This window comes from Triturus cristatus, chromosome 6 (genome assembly GCF_964204655.1).
Source record: "Triturus cristatus chromosome 6, aTriCri1.1, whole genome shotgun sequence".
Taxonomy (NCBI): Eukaryota; Metazoa; Chordata; class Amphibia; order Caudata; family Salamandridae; genus Triturus; species Triturus cristatus.
This window is the reverse complement of record NC_140589.1, coordinates 447,812,637-447,826,010: the sequence shown is the minus strand read 5'-3', so window position 1 is coordinate 447,826,010 and position 13,374 is coordinate 447,812,637. Positions and strand designations below refer to the sequence as shown.

Sequence of the window (13,374 nt, the reverse complement as noted above, 5' to 3'; positions counted from 1 at the left end):
ACCTCCAACCTTTGATAGTAAGTGTGTGAGTGAGTGCATGAGTGTTTCAGTTGATATATGAGTGAATGTGTGAGTGTTTCAATGGGTGTGCGAGTGTCTGAGTTGGCTTGGGTGTGGCTGGATATGTATCTCACTGACCCGACCTCGATGAAGACCAACTTCCACAACCGCATGAAGAACATCTCATGCTGGATGAAGGACAACTGCCTGAAGTATAAAATAGTCAAAACATAAGTTCTGATCTTCGGCATACACATGCCCTCTGGAATGACTCCTGATGGCCGGTGAAACTTGGACCTGCCCCCACGCCAAAAGACTGCACCTGCAACCTCAGCATCATCCTCAATAGTGAACTCACCATGGGATACCAGGTCAACACTGTCTCCTCAGCCTGCTTCCACACACTTGGCATGCTCCAAATTTTTTTCAAGTGAATCGCCATCAACACCATGAAGATGGTGACCCACGCCCTCATCACTAGCTGACTGAACTATGACAATACACTTTATGCAGGCACCACCACCGAACTCATGCAAAGATTTCAGAAAATCCAGAACGCAGTCACCATACTGATCTTCAACCTGCCCAAGAGACCCCACATCACCCAGCACCTGAAAGACCTCCACTGTCTCCTTGTCCAGAAGAGATGCCACTTCCAGCTTCTGACTCACACCTACAAAGCCCTCCAAGACCAAGGACCCTCCTACATGAACTACCACCTGTTCTTCCACTGATCCCCCAGAAACCTCCGCTCCACACACCTCACCTTCTCACAGACCCCTCACATATGCCCCTGCTGCACTGGAGGATGCTCCTTCTCCCATGTTGCCACCAGAACATGGAACACCCTCCTGCACTGAACCCTCACTGACCCACTTCAGGAAAGGGTCAAGACCTAGCTCTTCGACTGAGAACTGCAGCAAGCACCTGGATGCCCTCTTGGGTGATAAGCCATTCTTTACAAGTATTACTTGATTTATTGATCTCCTGGGTCCTGGCCACATTTGAAAGGGGAAGGGGAGCTGTGCAGCCCCTGTCCCCAGGCTGATTTCTGCCTCAGGGACCCAATGCCCCGGGCCCCTAATTTAACTGAATGGGGCAATTTTGGTCCGGGGACCCTATCCCCAGGACCCAGTCTTAATAAATATATATTTTGTCTGGGGGAGGAGGGCCAATAAAGCCCATTGTCTGGGGCCTGGCCATAAACAAATGGGTGAGAGGTGCCATGCGAACCCCCCTCTCCCTGGGCTGATTTCAGCGCCGGAGTCCCCATTCTCTCGGGCCCAGACATGTGTCCTGGGCACCCAGTGAGGGAGCTGGCATTGCTGCTGCAAGGAGGAAACTGCTGAAAAGGTAGCTCTCTCCATGCAGGAGCAATTCTTTAATCTCTTTTCCTGCTCACAGACATGTGGGCAGGGAAAGAGATGAAACCTCAGCTTTGAATGGGCAGGAGCACTTTGACAGCTCCTGCCCACTGGAACTGAAGTATTTGCTTTTACAGCTACCGCCAAGCAAAAGCAAACAGTTATGCCCCAGGGTGGGCACCCCGGGCCATAGCAGGAGCCAGCCCTGGGATGTGGTAGTCCCAAGGGCCATATAAGGCTCCAGGAGGAGGGCTGCGAGGCCCCCTCCTTTCTTGTTTATGGGATGCCCTGGGGAGGTGGTGGTCCCTCATGGCGCCAAAGATATAAGCAAGTCAAAAAACACTTTTTCTATGGAAACATGGTTCTGATTATAACTACCTATAACTAACTACTGGCGGTCGCCAGTGGGTAGGTATAGTTAGGACCTAGTTTCCATAGGAAAAGCATTTTTTGACTTGGCTTTAACTTTGCCTTTGTTTGACCAATCTTCATGAAATATTCCCCAAAAAGTGTAAAGGTAGGTTCTAGTTGTCATGGAAAGTTTGGCAGTGATCCATGCAGTGGGGAGCGAAAATTTGGGGCACGAAATACGGGTGTATCTGTAATGTTAATTTCCATAGGAAGCTTTAGCCCCACCTACAGCCCGAACTGCTGAACAGATTTATACCAAATTTAGCAGGGAGGTAGATGTTGGTTCAAAGAAGTGCCTTTCGCCTATTTGCTGTAAATCTTTTCAGTAGTTTTTGAGAAATGTAAGCCAAAAATTATAATGCTATCTCTGATCACAAAGCCTTCGTGAACAAAGACAAGCTTGCGCAGGGAAATGCACTGCTCTAATTGGCTGCCGACACTTCTACCAGGAGGTGTTGGCAGCCATCTTGGGACTTAGCTCCACCGAGTCCCCAAAATGGGGTAGGGTAGGACTACCCTGACCCCCAAGCCATGGTCTTGGGGTCCCCCTGGGACCCTGCCACAGCAAAAAGCTTTTCTTTAAAAAAATACCGCAAGATTGCGATATTCACAAATTTGCGGCAAAAAATAATTTCAAAAAAGTAAACGCTGTCTCCCGCACTTCCTTTTAAATAACCCCCGGATGGGCCCTGTCCCGGGGGCATGTAATAAATATAGAAGGGGCACATGGTGCCCCCGGCCTAGGACTTATCAAAGAACCGGGGACCGTCAACTCCCGGGGCCTTTTTCATTATTAATGTGGGCAGGTCCACTGGACATGCCCACAGCCCTGGCGACCGCCACCTCCCCATGGATATTTCTTGTTATGTAGATAGGGTGGCCTCACAGACCCCTCTGTCCTGGGGACTGCCACCTCCCCAGAGCACTCTTTTTTTAAGTAATGTGGGGGAGGCCCTATGCCCTCATCCGTTGCCCCCGGGACCACCCCCTCCCAGGGGCACAAATACACTAATGAAGGGGGTCCGTTGTGGACCCCCGGAGACCACCACCTCCCCAGGGCAAATTTGAATATGGGAGGAGGGCTGCGTGGCCCCTCTCCAGGAGCCTTAGATGGCCCTGGGGACCGCCACCACCCAGGGCCTGCTACAGCAATGTCCTGGGGTGGGCAACCGGGACATTGCGGTTTGCTATGGCATGGCAAGAGCACTTTTTGTGTGTTGCTAATAACTTTGGTGCCATTTGACGAATCTTCACAAAATTGCCCCCAAAATGCTACTTTTTGACCAACTTGCATATGGATTTCCTAGGTATTTTAGACAGAACTACAACCTAAACCACTGAACGGATTGACACCAAATTTGGCAGAAAGTTTGATCTTGCACCAGAAGCGTTTTGGTGTAAATTCCTTCAGTAGGTTTGGCTAAATTAGTTTTAAAAAATTTATACATATCACACCACTGAGAATTCATGTATCCAACAGATATCAAGCTGAGATCTGATTGGCTGTCACCACATCAAGCAGGAAGTAGTCACTTCTTAAGACTCAAGACTGCAACATGAACAGAAATGTTGCTGCTGCCATTACACAACTATGGGTCTTAGTAAAAAGACATAAGAAGTCAGGTTCAGTATAACCTGCCTCCCTAGGCCCCTGGTACCCAAAGTTACAAAAAAGTTGGGGGGAGCACCACAATCACAGGGCACCAGAAAAATGAATTACAAACAAAATATGGAGTGCCTGTCTGCGGAGTAGCGAAATATGTTTGCTGAAATATTTAATATGGTTTCCTTTAGAAATGCCCACTCTACCCCATCTCAGAGGGCAACTTCCCCAAACCCTCCATGATAGTATTGGTCTTGCTCTCTGGGCTCACTCACACGGCGCAATTCCATGGCTGCATTTGTGCCTCACCATTATTTGCAATCACCAGCCACCACTGGAGCTCACTGTGCAGGGGGCCTGGCGCTGCTCTCTGTAACAATTGTCCTGCATTCATTTTAGTGTGAAAAGAACAGGTTGGAAATAATGCGTCCTCAAAAAACTATTGCCTAGAAGCAACCATGCAATCCACGTACATTCATACTGCTTGTGCCACTCGCACTCCTGTTGATATTTTCTAAAAGTACCCACCGACAAGACAGGCCGAAATATGTTTTATTGATCATATATTTTGTTAAGAAACGTACCGTTTATGGCAGCACACCTGCTGAGGCGCTCACCTTTGTCTTTCTGTGACACTTGGTAGCTCTGACTAAGAATAAAAGCCTACATTATAATTCCCTGCCAGCATGTTCTGCGTGTTTTTAAAACGTGTGTATTCACTTCCAGGACTGGATCATTGCTCCCGAAGGATACGCGGCCTTTTATTGTGACGGTGAATGTTCATTTCCTCTCAATGCTCACATGAACGCCACAAACCATGCCATCGTGCAGACGCTGGTAAGTGGCCCTCCGTCTTCCTTTTTATAATATTTTCCTTTCAGCTTGAAACAATAATCCTTCAGGCAAGGATTTTGTTGCTGTTGGATGGAGGTGGTGTTATTGCTTTGAAATATGACAGCAGCTTGAGAAATCATTTTGTCAAGCACGGTGTTTGGCTGACTGTCGGAACTCATACGGTAGTTAACATTTGTCGAATGCACAATTTGACAAGTTTGTGTTATGCTTCTTCGAGATTTAATTCCAGCTCGGCTCTGAGAGAAGAACGCCCACGCGGCTGTGGCTCCCTGTCTGAGCGCCACAAGCTGATTGATTCTTCAGATGTGTGGAGAGCACGGTAGCCTGGGCGATGGGTCATCACTATGGGCCCCTGAGGCGACCCTTTCCTTCCTCCTTTCCTTTCATGTGCATTTACTGAAGATGTCCTCCTACAGTGGGCACGTGTAGAGCCTAACATAGCATTGTGCAATTTACAGAGGGATGGAGAATGGCAATGTGCAGGGTCGGGCTGTTCTAGTTTTGAGAGCATTTGTAATGTGAATTGTGGAACCTAGCTACTTTGCAGAAGGAGAATGTAAGGTAAAATACGAAAATGCAAAATAATAAAAGTAGGCAACATAGGGGTGGCACCTCTCAGAACATGGGTCTTCATTCCTCCTCATGAGTTTGTCCCTGTGTAGCTATCTAGTGCTAGCGCTGCTCTGCACTCATTGCTCACCATCTCCACCACCTAGCCAGAGCTTCAGGGACATGCCAACTGAATGCCCAGTGGGCTCCTCTGTGCCCACAGTCTGCTTAACAATGCCAAAGGCATCTCCTTCATCCACCCATGGTAAGACACTTATCTCACACACTTTGCTTTTGCTGATGCAGCATCAGCACCAAGTGCTTCTTTGTTTTACACATGTTCCTCATGGTATTGAATTCTGTTCATGAATGTAAGATCAGAGTCATTTCAGGTACCGTCCAAGATGCTTCTGTTGTCTTAGTGGTTGAGAGTTTGTCTGCATTTCTCAATAGTTCACGTTAAGGTGCACCTTTCAAGCATGTGCTCAGTGAAATTCATGTGTAACCGCATGTTTTAAAACAATTTCGAACGACTAGGTTACATTAAAATGCGGAGAAAATAAATACAAAAACATTTCGTAGCCTTTTCCATATTTTCTGTGAAACAAGGTCGTTTAGATCTTAGCTTTGGAGGTGTCGAAAGAGGCCTTAAGTTTCTGGAATGCGATGTGCACTCAAAGTTTAGGGGATAGAGAGTTCAAAGCGGTGGTGGCCGCTCCTGAGAAGCACTGTTTCGGTGCTGTGGAAGTGCTACATTGATAGGTTTTCATGACTTCCGAGGCCCCTGAAAGCGCCCTGAGAACGTCTGTTAGATTGGGAGGTGCACTGTCATGAATAGCTTTATGGACAAGGCAACAGCTTTTAAATTGGATTCTTGCTCTGATGGGAAGCTAGTGTTGGTCATGGACAACCTAGTCTCGAGAAACATATTGAACGGAGTCTATTTGGATGTGACGGCCGAATAAAGAGTGACCCCTAAAGCATTTGTAGCTGTTGCAGGTGTGTGAAAAAACTTTCATAATTAGGGAATTCTGAATTGAGGGTTTGAGATGGCCCTTAAGAGAGGTTGACAGGAAAAGGGATCCTATTTTGGGGGATTTAGAAGAAGAAAAAGGTCTCTTGCATTCAGGTTTGTAGCTGAGATTAGCACTTTGTTATTGGTGCAATGCTATAACTGAGATTTTAGACTGGAGCTCAGTAGGTTCATGTAAACTTTGAAAAGGACGAGAGCTAAGATCCGTCCCTGTGGACACCCAAAACTACTTTGGCACTGGAGGAGATGTGGCCTCAAATCGTTAAATATCTATGAAGTATTGGAACCAACTTAGAACCTAGTTTCAAAAGTACATGTGGTGTTGTAGTATCTGTATCATTCTTCCGAGATCTGTTGTATCAACATCTACCTACAGGGTTGGTAGCACTATTGTGAACGAAACACCTTCTCTCAAATTTGTTATACATCATCCTGCACGTTTAAGTTGACCTCTTTTATGCTGATATAGCTTGGAAACTGAATTGGTAGTTAGCCTGCAAGCCATCTTTGTAGATGACATTGTTTGGTTGGTTTGAAGCAGTGTTTTTTATCTGTGTCTTTCTTCATTATGGTAAGTAGGAGGATGGCTGGTAGTTCAATGCTTATGTGTTTATATGCAGGGGGAGTAGGTAATGTTATGTTAATTGGTATTTATAGAGCGCATAATCACCAGCAGGTCTCTGTTTCATTCTTGAGACAATAGGGATTGATGTAGTTCTTTCGTAGAAATTAGTGAGACTGCATGTACATGTTTTTGGTTATCTACTGTAAAGTGTCCCATATGCTTTGACTTACCACACATTCATGGGTGGGAGGTACTGCTTACTATTCCTTCATATACGCTGATGGATCTTATCAAAAAGCTTTTGCAAGTGAAAAAGTCATCATTGACAAACACACAAGATATGTAACCTACTAAATGTACAGACCACATGCAAGAGGGGCAGAGGCAATCGATCTAGGCTGTTTAATCTTCAGATTTAAACTAGATAGCTGCTCCCGTGTTCGTCTCCAGCTCTATGTCTCCATTTTCCTTACCTGCAGGATACCTGCTCAGGTAAAGGTTATGTATCTTTTGTAGTTAGTCAAATTGTTTTCTTCCCATTAAGGCTTGTTCAGATTCTACAAGGGGACAAAACTTGGTATAAAGGTAGATCTTCTCTGGACCCATTGATTTTTTATCTACATTAATACTACATCCATACGTCCCTGTAATGACAATAGCATTTACACATTCTACGTGTAAGAATTTTGTAGGAATTTATAATTTCGGAAAAGGTTTCGAGTATTCTTTGTAATTACTTTGTCGAACTGCTATGATTACTTCAGTTACATCTAGAGTATCCCTGATAAACTGCAGTGAAATATTTTCTTTTTAGCCAAGGTGATACGTTGTTCACACGTGGACTCGTACATAATCGCTTACATTAACGTCTGCTTTCCCATTTTATTTAGTGTCTCACCTTTAATTCTGCCTTGGTTGGATCACGTAAAAAAACTATAGGCTTTCTAAATTTCATCAATGATATTTTGCTTCTTAGAGTTTCTTCATAGTTTTAGCTGATGTATCTTTTTATTTATAATGGTGAGAACGATGCATAGATACCACTAGCTGGTGTCAGGGTCGACATCAACAGACTATTCACATGCCAATGTACCCGCCCACATATTCCCCTTAGAATGATCCGTAATCTATTCTTGCTGCTAGAGAAAACTCAGAGGGGTTGTTACCTACACTTACCATAAGGTAATATCTGGTAGATCATAAGGAGAAATAAATCATGGCCCTTGTGGCAAACGTGGGAATGGAGTTTTAGAGGCTGTAGACTGAGGGTATTCATAAGTGATAACACCTAGCTTTGTTTAGCTTCTCTTTGTAGGGCCACATCCAGTCCATCACTGGCAGTAATAATACAAGATTAAACAATTCCTTGGGGTCTCTACCTTCTACCATTTTGTGTATACGCTTGCTTTCTGGTGGTTGCTTCAGTTCGCATCTTGCCATTCCGTACCACGTGTTTTGTTATTCCCCCTTCCACCCCATGGGCACCTCTTACAAGCATGTCCATTCCTTGCCTTCACTGGGCTTTGTTTTCTGACTCGCCATCTCCTTCTCTGGAACAAAAGATGTTTCTTTGTCTTCCTTGGTCTCATTATGATGTTCGACTTCGATGAGGCAGGCGAATTATACTACGAGTTAATTCCTGAGAAACATATATTGAGATAATGATAGGGCACTTTATACTCATTGTGTATCTTTTCTGAAGAGGTGCAGTCTGCATCTTTGATGAATTAATCTCTGAGACTCCTGGGTCCACGAGCTAGTGCTACCCTCTGCAACTGGACCAGTTTTTCCATCCCTCTCATAACTCCTTCCCTTCTGGCAAGACACTGTATCTGACAGTTTAGGGCATGTTGGGGATCAGCTTAGGTTTGATTGGCACTTCGGTAGATCCCTGACAGTTTGCAAGTACCCAATTAGTGTCATTATGCACCCTGAGGCCAGTCCTTTGCAGGCTATGACTAATGCCATTACTGAAATTCAGGGGGAACTAGAAACAGCATGACTCTATTCTGTGCACCAGTTTTATAAAGTGCTTGGCTACCTTATCATCAGGCTTTCCAGTGCTATCAGAGTGTTGGAGGGAGTGAGTTAATATGGCTGAAAGAAAGATTAGGGAAAAAGATAGGCCTTTAGATTTTTCCTGAAACTAATGAAATTGTCCTCCATTCTAAGGCTTGTAGGCAGAGTGATTCAAAGCTTGGGTACGAGATAGGTAAAATAACAACCTCCAATCCTAGCTCTCCTGATTCTGGGTACAAGAAGCAGCTCTTTTATTATGGGAAAGAGGTTTCTTTTTGGCCAAAATTGATTCAGCTTTAAAAAGAACCTGCAGTTCTTGTGAATGAAGGCGCTAGTGGGTATGGTAAAGATGTCTGCTGATGGACAAATCAGACGTCCCGAAAGAGTTTCTGGTGATCCAGTAAATGTTCTAAACTATCATATTGAAATACTAAAGCTTAAAGTTGGGCAAGATTGCTGCTTATTATATCATTGTTAATCAGACTAACAGGCTAAACCATGAGGATAACATTTTTTCTTAATTCTTGGTCATCTCGAAAAAGGCAAACTATTCAAGATGTTCACACAGGTATTCCCCCTCTGAAAAAGAGATTGCAGGATTTATTAGTATAATACATCAGTCAATTTCAACAACTTAGTTCTGAGGCTTCGCGGACTGATAAGGGAGATGACGCGACCTTCTATCAGTGGCTCTGAGAGGATCTTACAGATGCTTTATCACTGGGTACAAACAGCATGAACTGCTCTCATAGAGTTTATAATGCAGATAGCTGCCCAACAGAGAAGTTAGTGCTCAGAACGAAGGATCTGGCGCAGACCAACAGAAATTATGTTACCTAAGTCTTCTGCCACTGCTATAAAGGTCCATAGAACTAATGCAGGTTGGTAACTTTCCAACAGTGTAGGGAAACCCTTTGTTTTTTCAACATAACTAGAGTGATAGCAGAAAGTCTACTATTAGTCTTCATTCAAACTATAGTAAAATACCATTCTTTCTCATTCGACATTCAAATGCCTCTCACTTTGTGTAGTTGTGCTTCAGAAACACCTTGTCTACAAATGAATATATCATAAGCTTAAAAGAGTATCTTGATGTGTTCACTGTCCAAGGAACCAACTAGTTACCATCACACTGCTGTGGCTGGTCTCCCTGCAGTGTCAAGAGTGAGTTGCTTTCAGTGGCGGCTTGCATAGGGCATGCTGCGCGGCGGTGAGGCGGGTTTTAGTAAACTCAGACATACGACGGAACGGAGGAAAGTAATAATGACTTTCCTCATTCCATCGTATGTCCGAGTTTACTACCCCCCACCCTGGCCCTCCCTTTGGCATGGTGGGGGAGGGACATGGAGAGGGAGGAGTTAACTCGGACATATGATGGAATGGAGGAATGTAATGATTACTTTCCTCCGTTCCGTCGTATGACCGAGTTTACTACCCCCCACCCTGCCCCACCCCCACCCCGCCCCACCTCACCACCCTGCATCACGCCCTATGCAAGCTGTCACTGGTTGCTTTGCTGTAACTGAGCAGTGTGCTCATGGTGCTGCTCTCTGCTATAATCAAGAATTACACCTACAACAGTCCTCATGCCTTGAAAAAGAAGTGCTCCCAAGGCTGTCTGTCACACCACTGTGACCCATTCTCACATTTCAGGTGATGTGACTGACTTGAAGCATATCACCACGTGATCAAAAAGCAGATCAGAAGACGAGAGAGACTTGCTCCGATCTGTATGGCTTCTCTGACTCAAAGTACCTGTTTTCATGTCTGAGGACCAAGGATGGCAGCCTCTGCTGTGATCTATTGCCACTACCTTTTGGACTGACAGTGGCTGCTACTATGAGCAGCACATCTCCTCCTAGAAGCTTGAGCAAATAAAAAAGCCTGTTGATGGTTCCCTGCCATCAGCAATTTAAGCACAGAGTATGGCAATTGGTGAGGCTTCAAAGGTGACTGTACAGATTTGAGTACTTCTATGTTGAACAGGGGTAGTCTCCACATGAGTTTTGATTTGTGCTTCATATACATTCTAATCGTAGGGGGAGCCTTCTTAACCTTTCCAGCGGAGGGACACCTGTGCAAAGGGAAGGCATGGATGGGTTTGCAAGGTGCAATAACTTGAGTGCAAGTTCCTTCAGTTGTGCCTGTTAGTATTTCCTCTATTCCATTTTGAGTCTATCTAAAAAAGTACTTTTGCTTTCAAAAGGCAAGCACTGTGTTTGAAATTTGATTATTGCTCCACCGAGGTATTGATAAGTTCTACGTTTGCACATCCCACACTACCTCCCTCAGAAGCCTTTGACTGCTCGTCTTCACGACCACCAAGAGTCAAGTGTTGAAGGTGTTGTATGTGGTCCAGTTTACAGAACCTTAGTTGGACAGAGCCAGGGACATCACAGCCACCTCAGTCACACCTGCATGCCCTATGGTCCCTCGAACAGGGTCTGGCAATTGGGATCAAGGAGTTTCAAAGCCTGTAAATGTGAGATCTAAATGTCAACAAATGGGTGAAAATTCAACCTTTATACTTTACAACCTACACTTCAATAGTTGGTTTGGATATACCTTGATAATTTGTCCTTAGATCAGTTTTCAGTATTTGTTTTTGAACAGTTGGTGGAGGGCTCCCAGGAATGAGAGGTCCTTGGGAGTTAAAGTAGAGAGCAGTTAGAAACACTGAAGGGGAAGGGAGAAACTGATGTACTCTGGTGATAGTACCATAATATTTATTTATTTGTTTTATTTATTTATTTGCAGAGTTTTATATAGCACGAACTTGACCTGAATCCATTCAGGTATCAGAGAGCTTTACATAGCACCAGTTACGTTACACGAGGACACACATTCATTTTTTGTTAGGCACCGGGAGATTAAGTGATTAGCCCAGAATCACAGGATGTTCAGCATTATTGCCGAGACTTGAACCCAGTCCCCAGGTCCGAGGACGAGCGCCCTAGCCGTTAGGCCAACTCCTCTCCCCATAGAGTTTACAAACCCATTAGCAGAGGTATTCTTCCGTCACACCCATGCGTATCCCTGAATTTACTTTCAAGTGTTACCCCAAGGCAATTACTGGCATGGATTACAAGGATACAATTGTTATTAACCTAGCTGAGATCCTGAAACAGACAAAGAAAGCTAAGGGTGAGGAAGAGATGGTCAGAGAGTTTCAGATGGAGAGGCTAACATTATCTGGCTAGGAGCATGAGGAAGGAGGAGAGTACAGCACTAAGAATTGGTCCTTGAGTAGGAAGAAAGAGGAAGCATGAGGTGTTGGAAAGGGAAATGGAAAGGCAGGAAGAGGAAAAGGGGATAGACTGATAAACCTGGAAGAAGAGAGGATAGATTTGTGGATAGAAAGCTCAGGATGGCAGCAGAAAAAGCTACATCTGGGAAAAGCAATTCCACTTCAAACTTTCCAGGAGTACCTGCCATGGTTCCAAAAGGCAATTGGATTCCAAGTCATGAACAGAACAAGACGGGAGGACAGGAATGTTCTTCCAACCCCATAGTGATTACTTGTTTAAGGCATTACAAGAGCTGTCAGATGAAATACCATAGACCTGAGTGAGTTTGCTAACTGTGGATGAGAGGGCCCTGTTGCCTCAACCTAGTGGCTAAGGAAATTTTTAAAAGGGACCCTTATGGTTTGACACACATTCATCCAAACACAAAGGGGTTTGTGTTAGGAGTTAGTAGCAATGGGAGGAAGGATTCTGCCCGGAGAAATATATGAGCTTATGGATCTATGGTTGAGATGAAGTATCTCAAGCCCAAGGCATGGCAATAAGTGGTGAGCATGGAGTATTTGATTTGCCAATTTTAGATAGCAATCAATGGCAAATCGGCCCTGGTGGATGTAAAGGTTAGAAAGAAGTAAGGTGCTGGATGTCTTTGGGCAATGATTTGATTGTCCTAGGTTTAGTACCATGACCTGAAGCCTGAATGGCTTTGCCCACATCAGCTGTACTGACCAGAGCACAGGCTACATGTCAGTCCCAGGAGCAGACTGGGAGCATTCCAGATTTTCCTTGACCAGAACAGGTTAATAAGGCGATTAGGACAGACTCTGAGATGCCTTGGAGCCTGGGTCACTGACAGAACTACAGGTGTTGTCAGCCCCTGGAGGAACTTCCAGGGAGCAATTTCACCAGACACAAGTTGAATTCCCTATGCTTGTGGGACTTAGGAAAGAAGCCCAGGACCAGATCATTGAAGTATTGTTTAGAAGGCATTATGTTGGCTGGGAGGATGGACTGCTGTACAGTCTGCCCATGAATCCTGATTGCGGTGCTAGCAAGAAGTGTCTATGGCAGGACACTTGGACATTAGACAGACATAGGATAGTTTGGACCCTCTGTCAGTCAGACTTAACTCTATTCGATCAACAAGTATCATAAAAGAACAGACAAATACATATAAAATACAGTGGTACATCTAAAAATAAACACTACATACATCTCAAGAAAAGTGCCAAAACCTTCTGGTCTAAAAGGAGATCTAGTAAAAATAAAATTACATAAAAATCCCTAAAAATTGACTATATAGCAAACCCTTGGCTCTTAATTTAGCAGCAACATGAAACTCTTTCCTTATTTCCCACTTTACTTCACCAGTACAAAAGAGCATTTACATTTAGTACATGAAATTCAAAAGAAGGGAAACATTCATATACTCCTTCATATAATTTCTATGCTTTTTTAGACGCAAGGGAGGACAGCACCACTAAAAATTTGATTTAAAAGATTAAGTCAAAAATGTGTGAGCCACATGCATAAGTTTAACATGTCACAAAATCAACAGAATTCCCTCCTCTGTGGCTGTGATATTAGGTCCATATCATACCCTCGGATGCACTTAGATCACCAGATCCAGGCAGCCAAGAGGTAATTTGCACCCGGAGAAGACCACCAGCCTGGAGCTGTCAGCACTTTAGATTCTAAGTGCATTGAGATACTTCCTTACACTCAGGATC

At 44.4% G+C, this 13,374-nt stretch overlaps 1 protein-coding gene across 1 annotated transcript in view; it reads left to right on the top strand.

Annotated features, from left to right (window-relative positions):
* BMP5 (bone morphogenetic protein 5) overlaps nucleotides 1-13,374 on the top strand; it is a 533,543-nt gene that overhangs the window by 501,787 nt on the left and 18,382 nt on the right. The window contains exon 6 of the mRNA XM_085610867.1: nucleotides 4,105-4,215. Coding sequence (XP_085466993.1) covers nucleotides 4,105-4,215 — 111 coding nt within the window. The remainder of the gene's footprint in view (nucleotides 1-4,104; nucleotides 4,216-13,374) is intronic.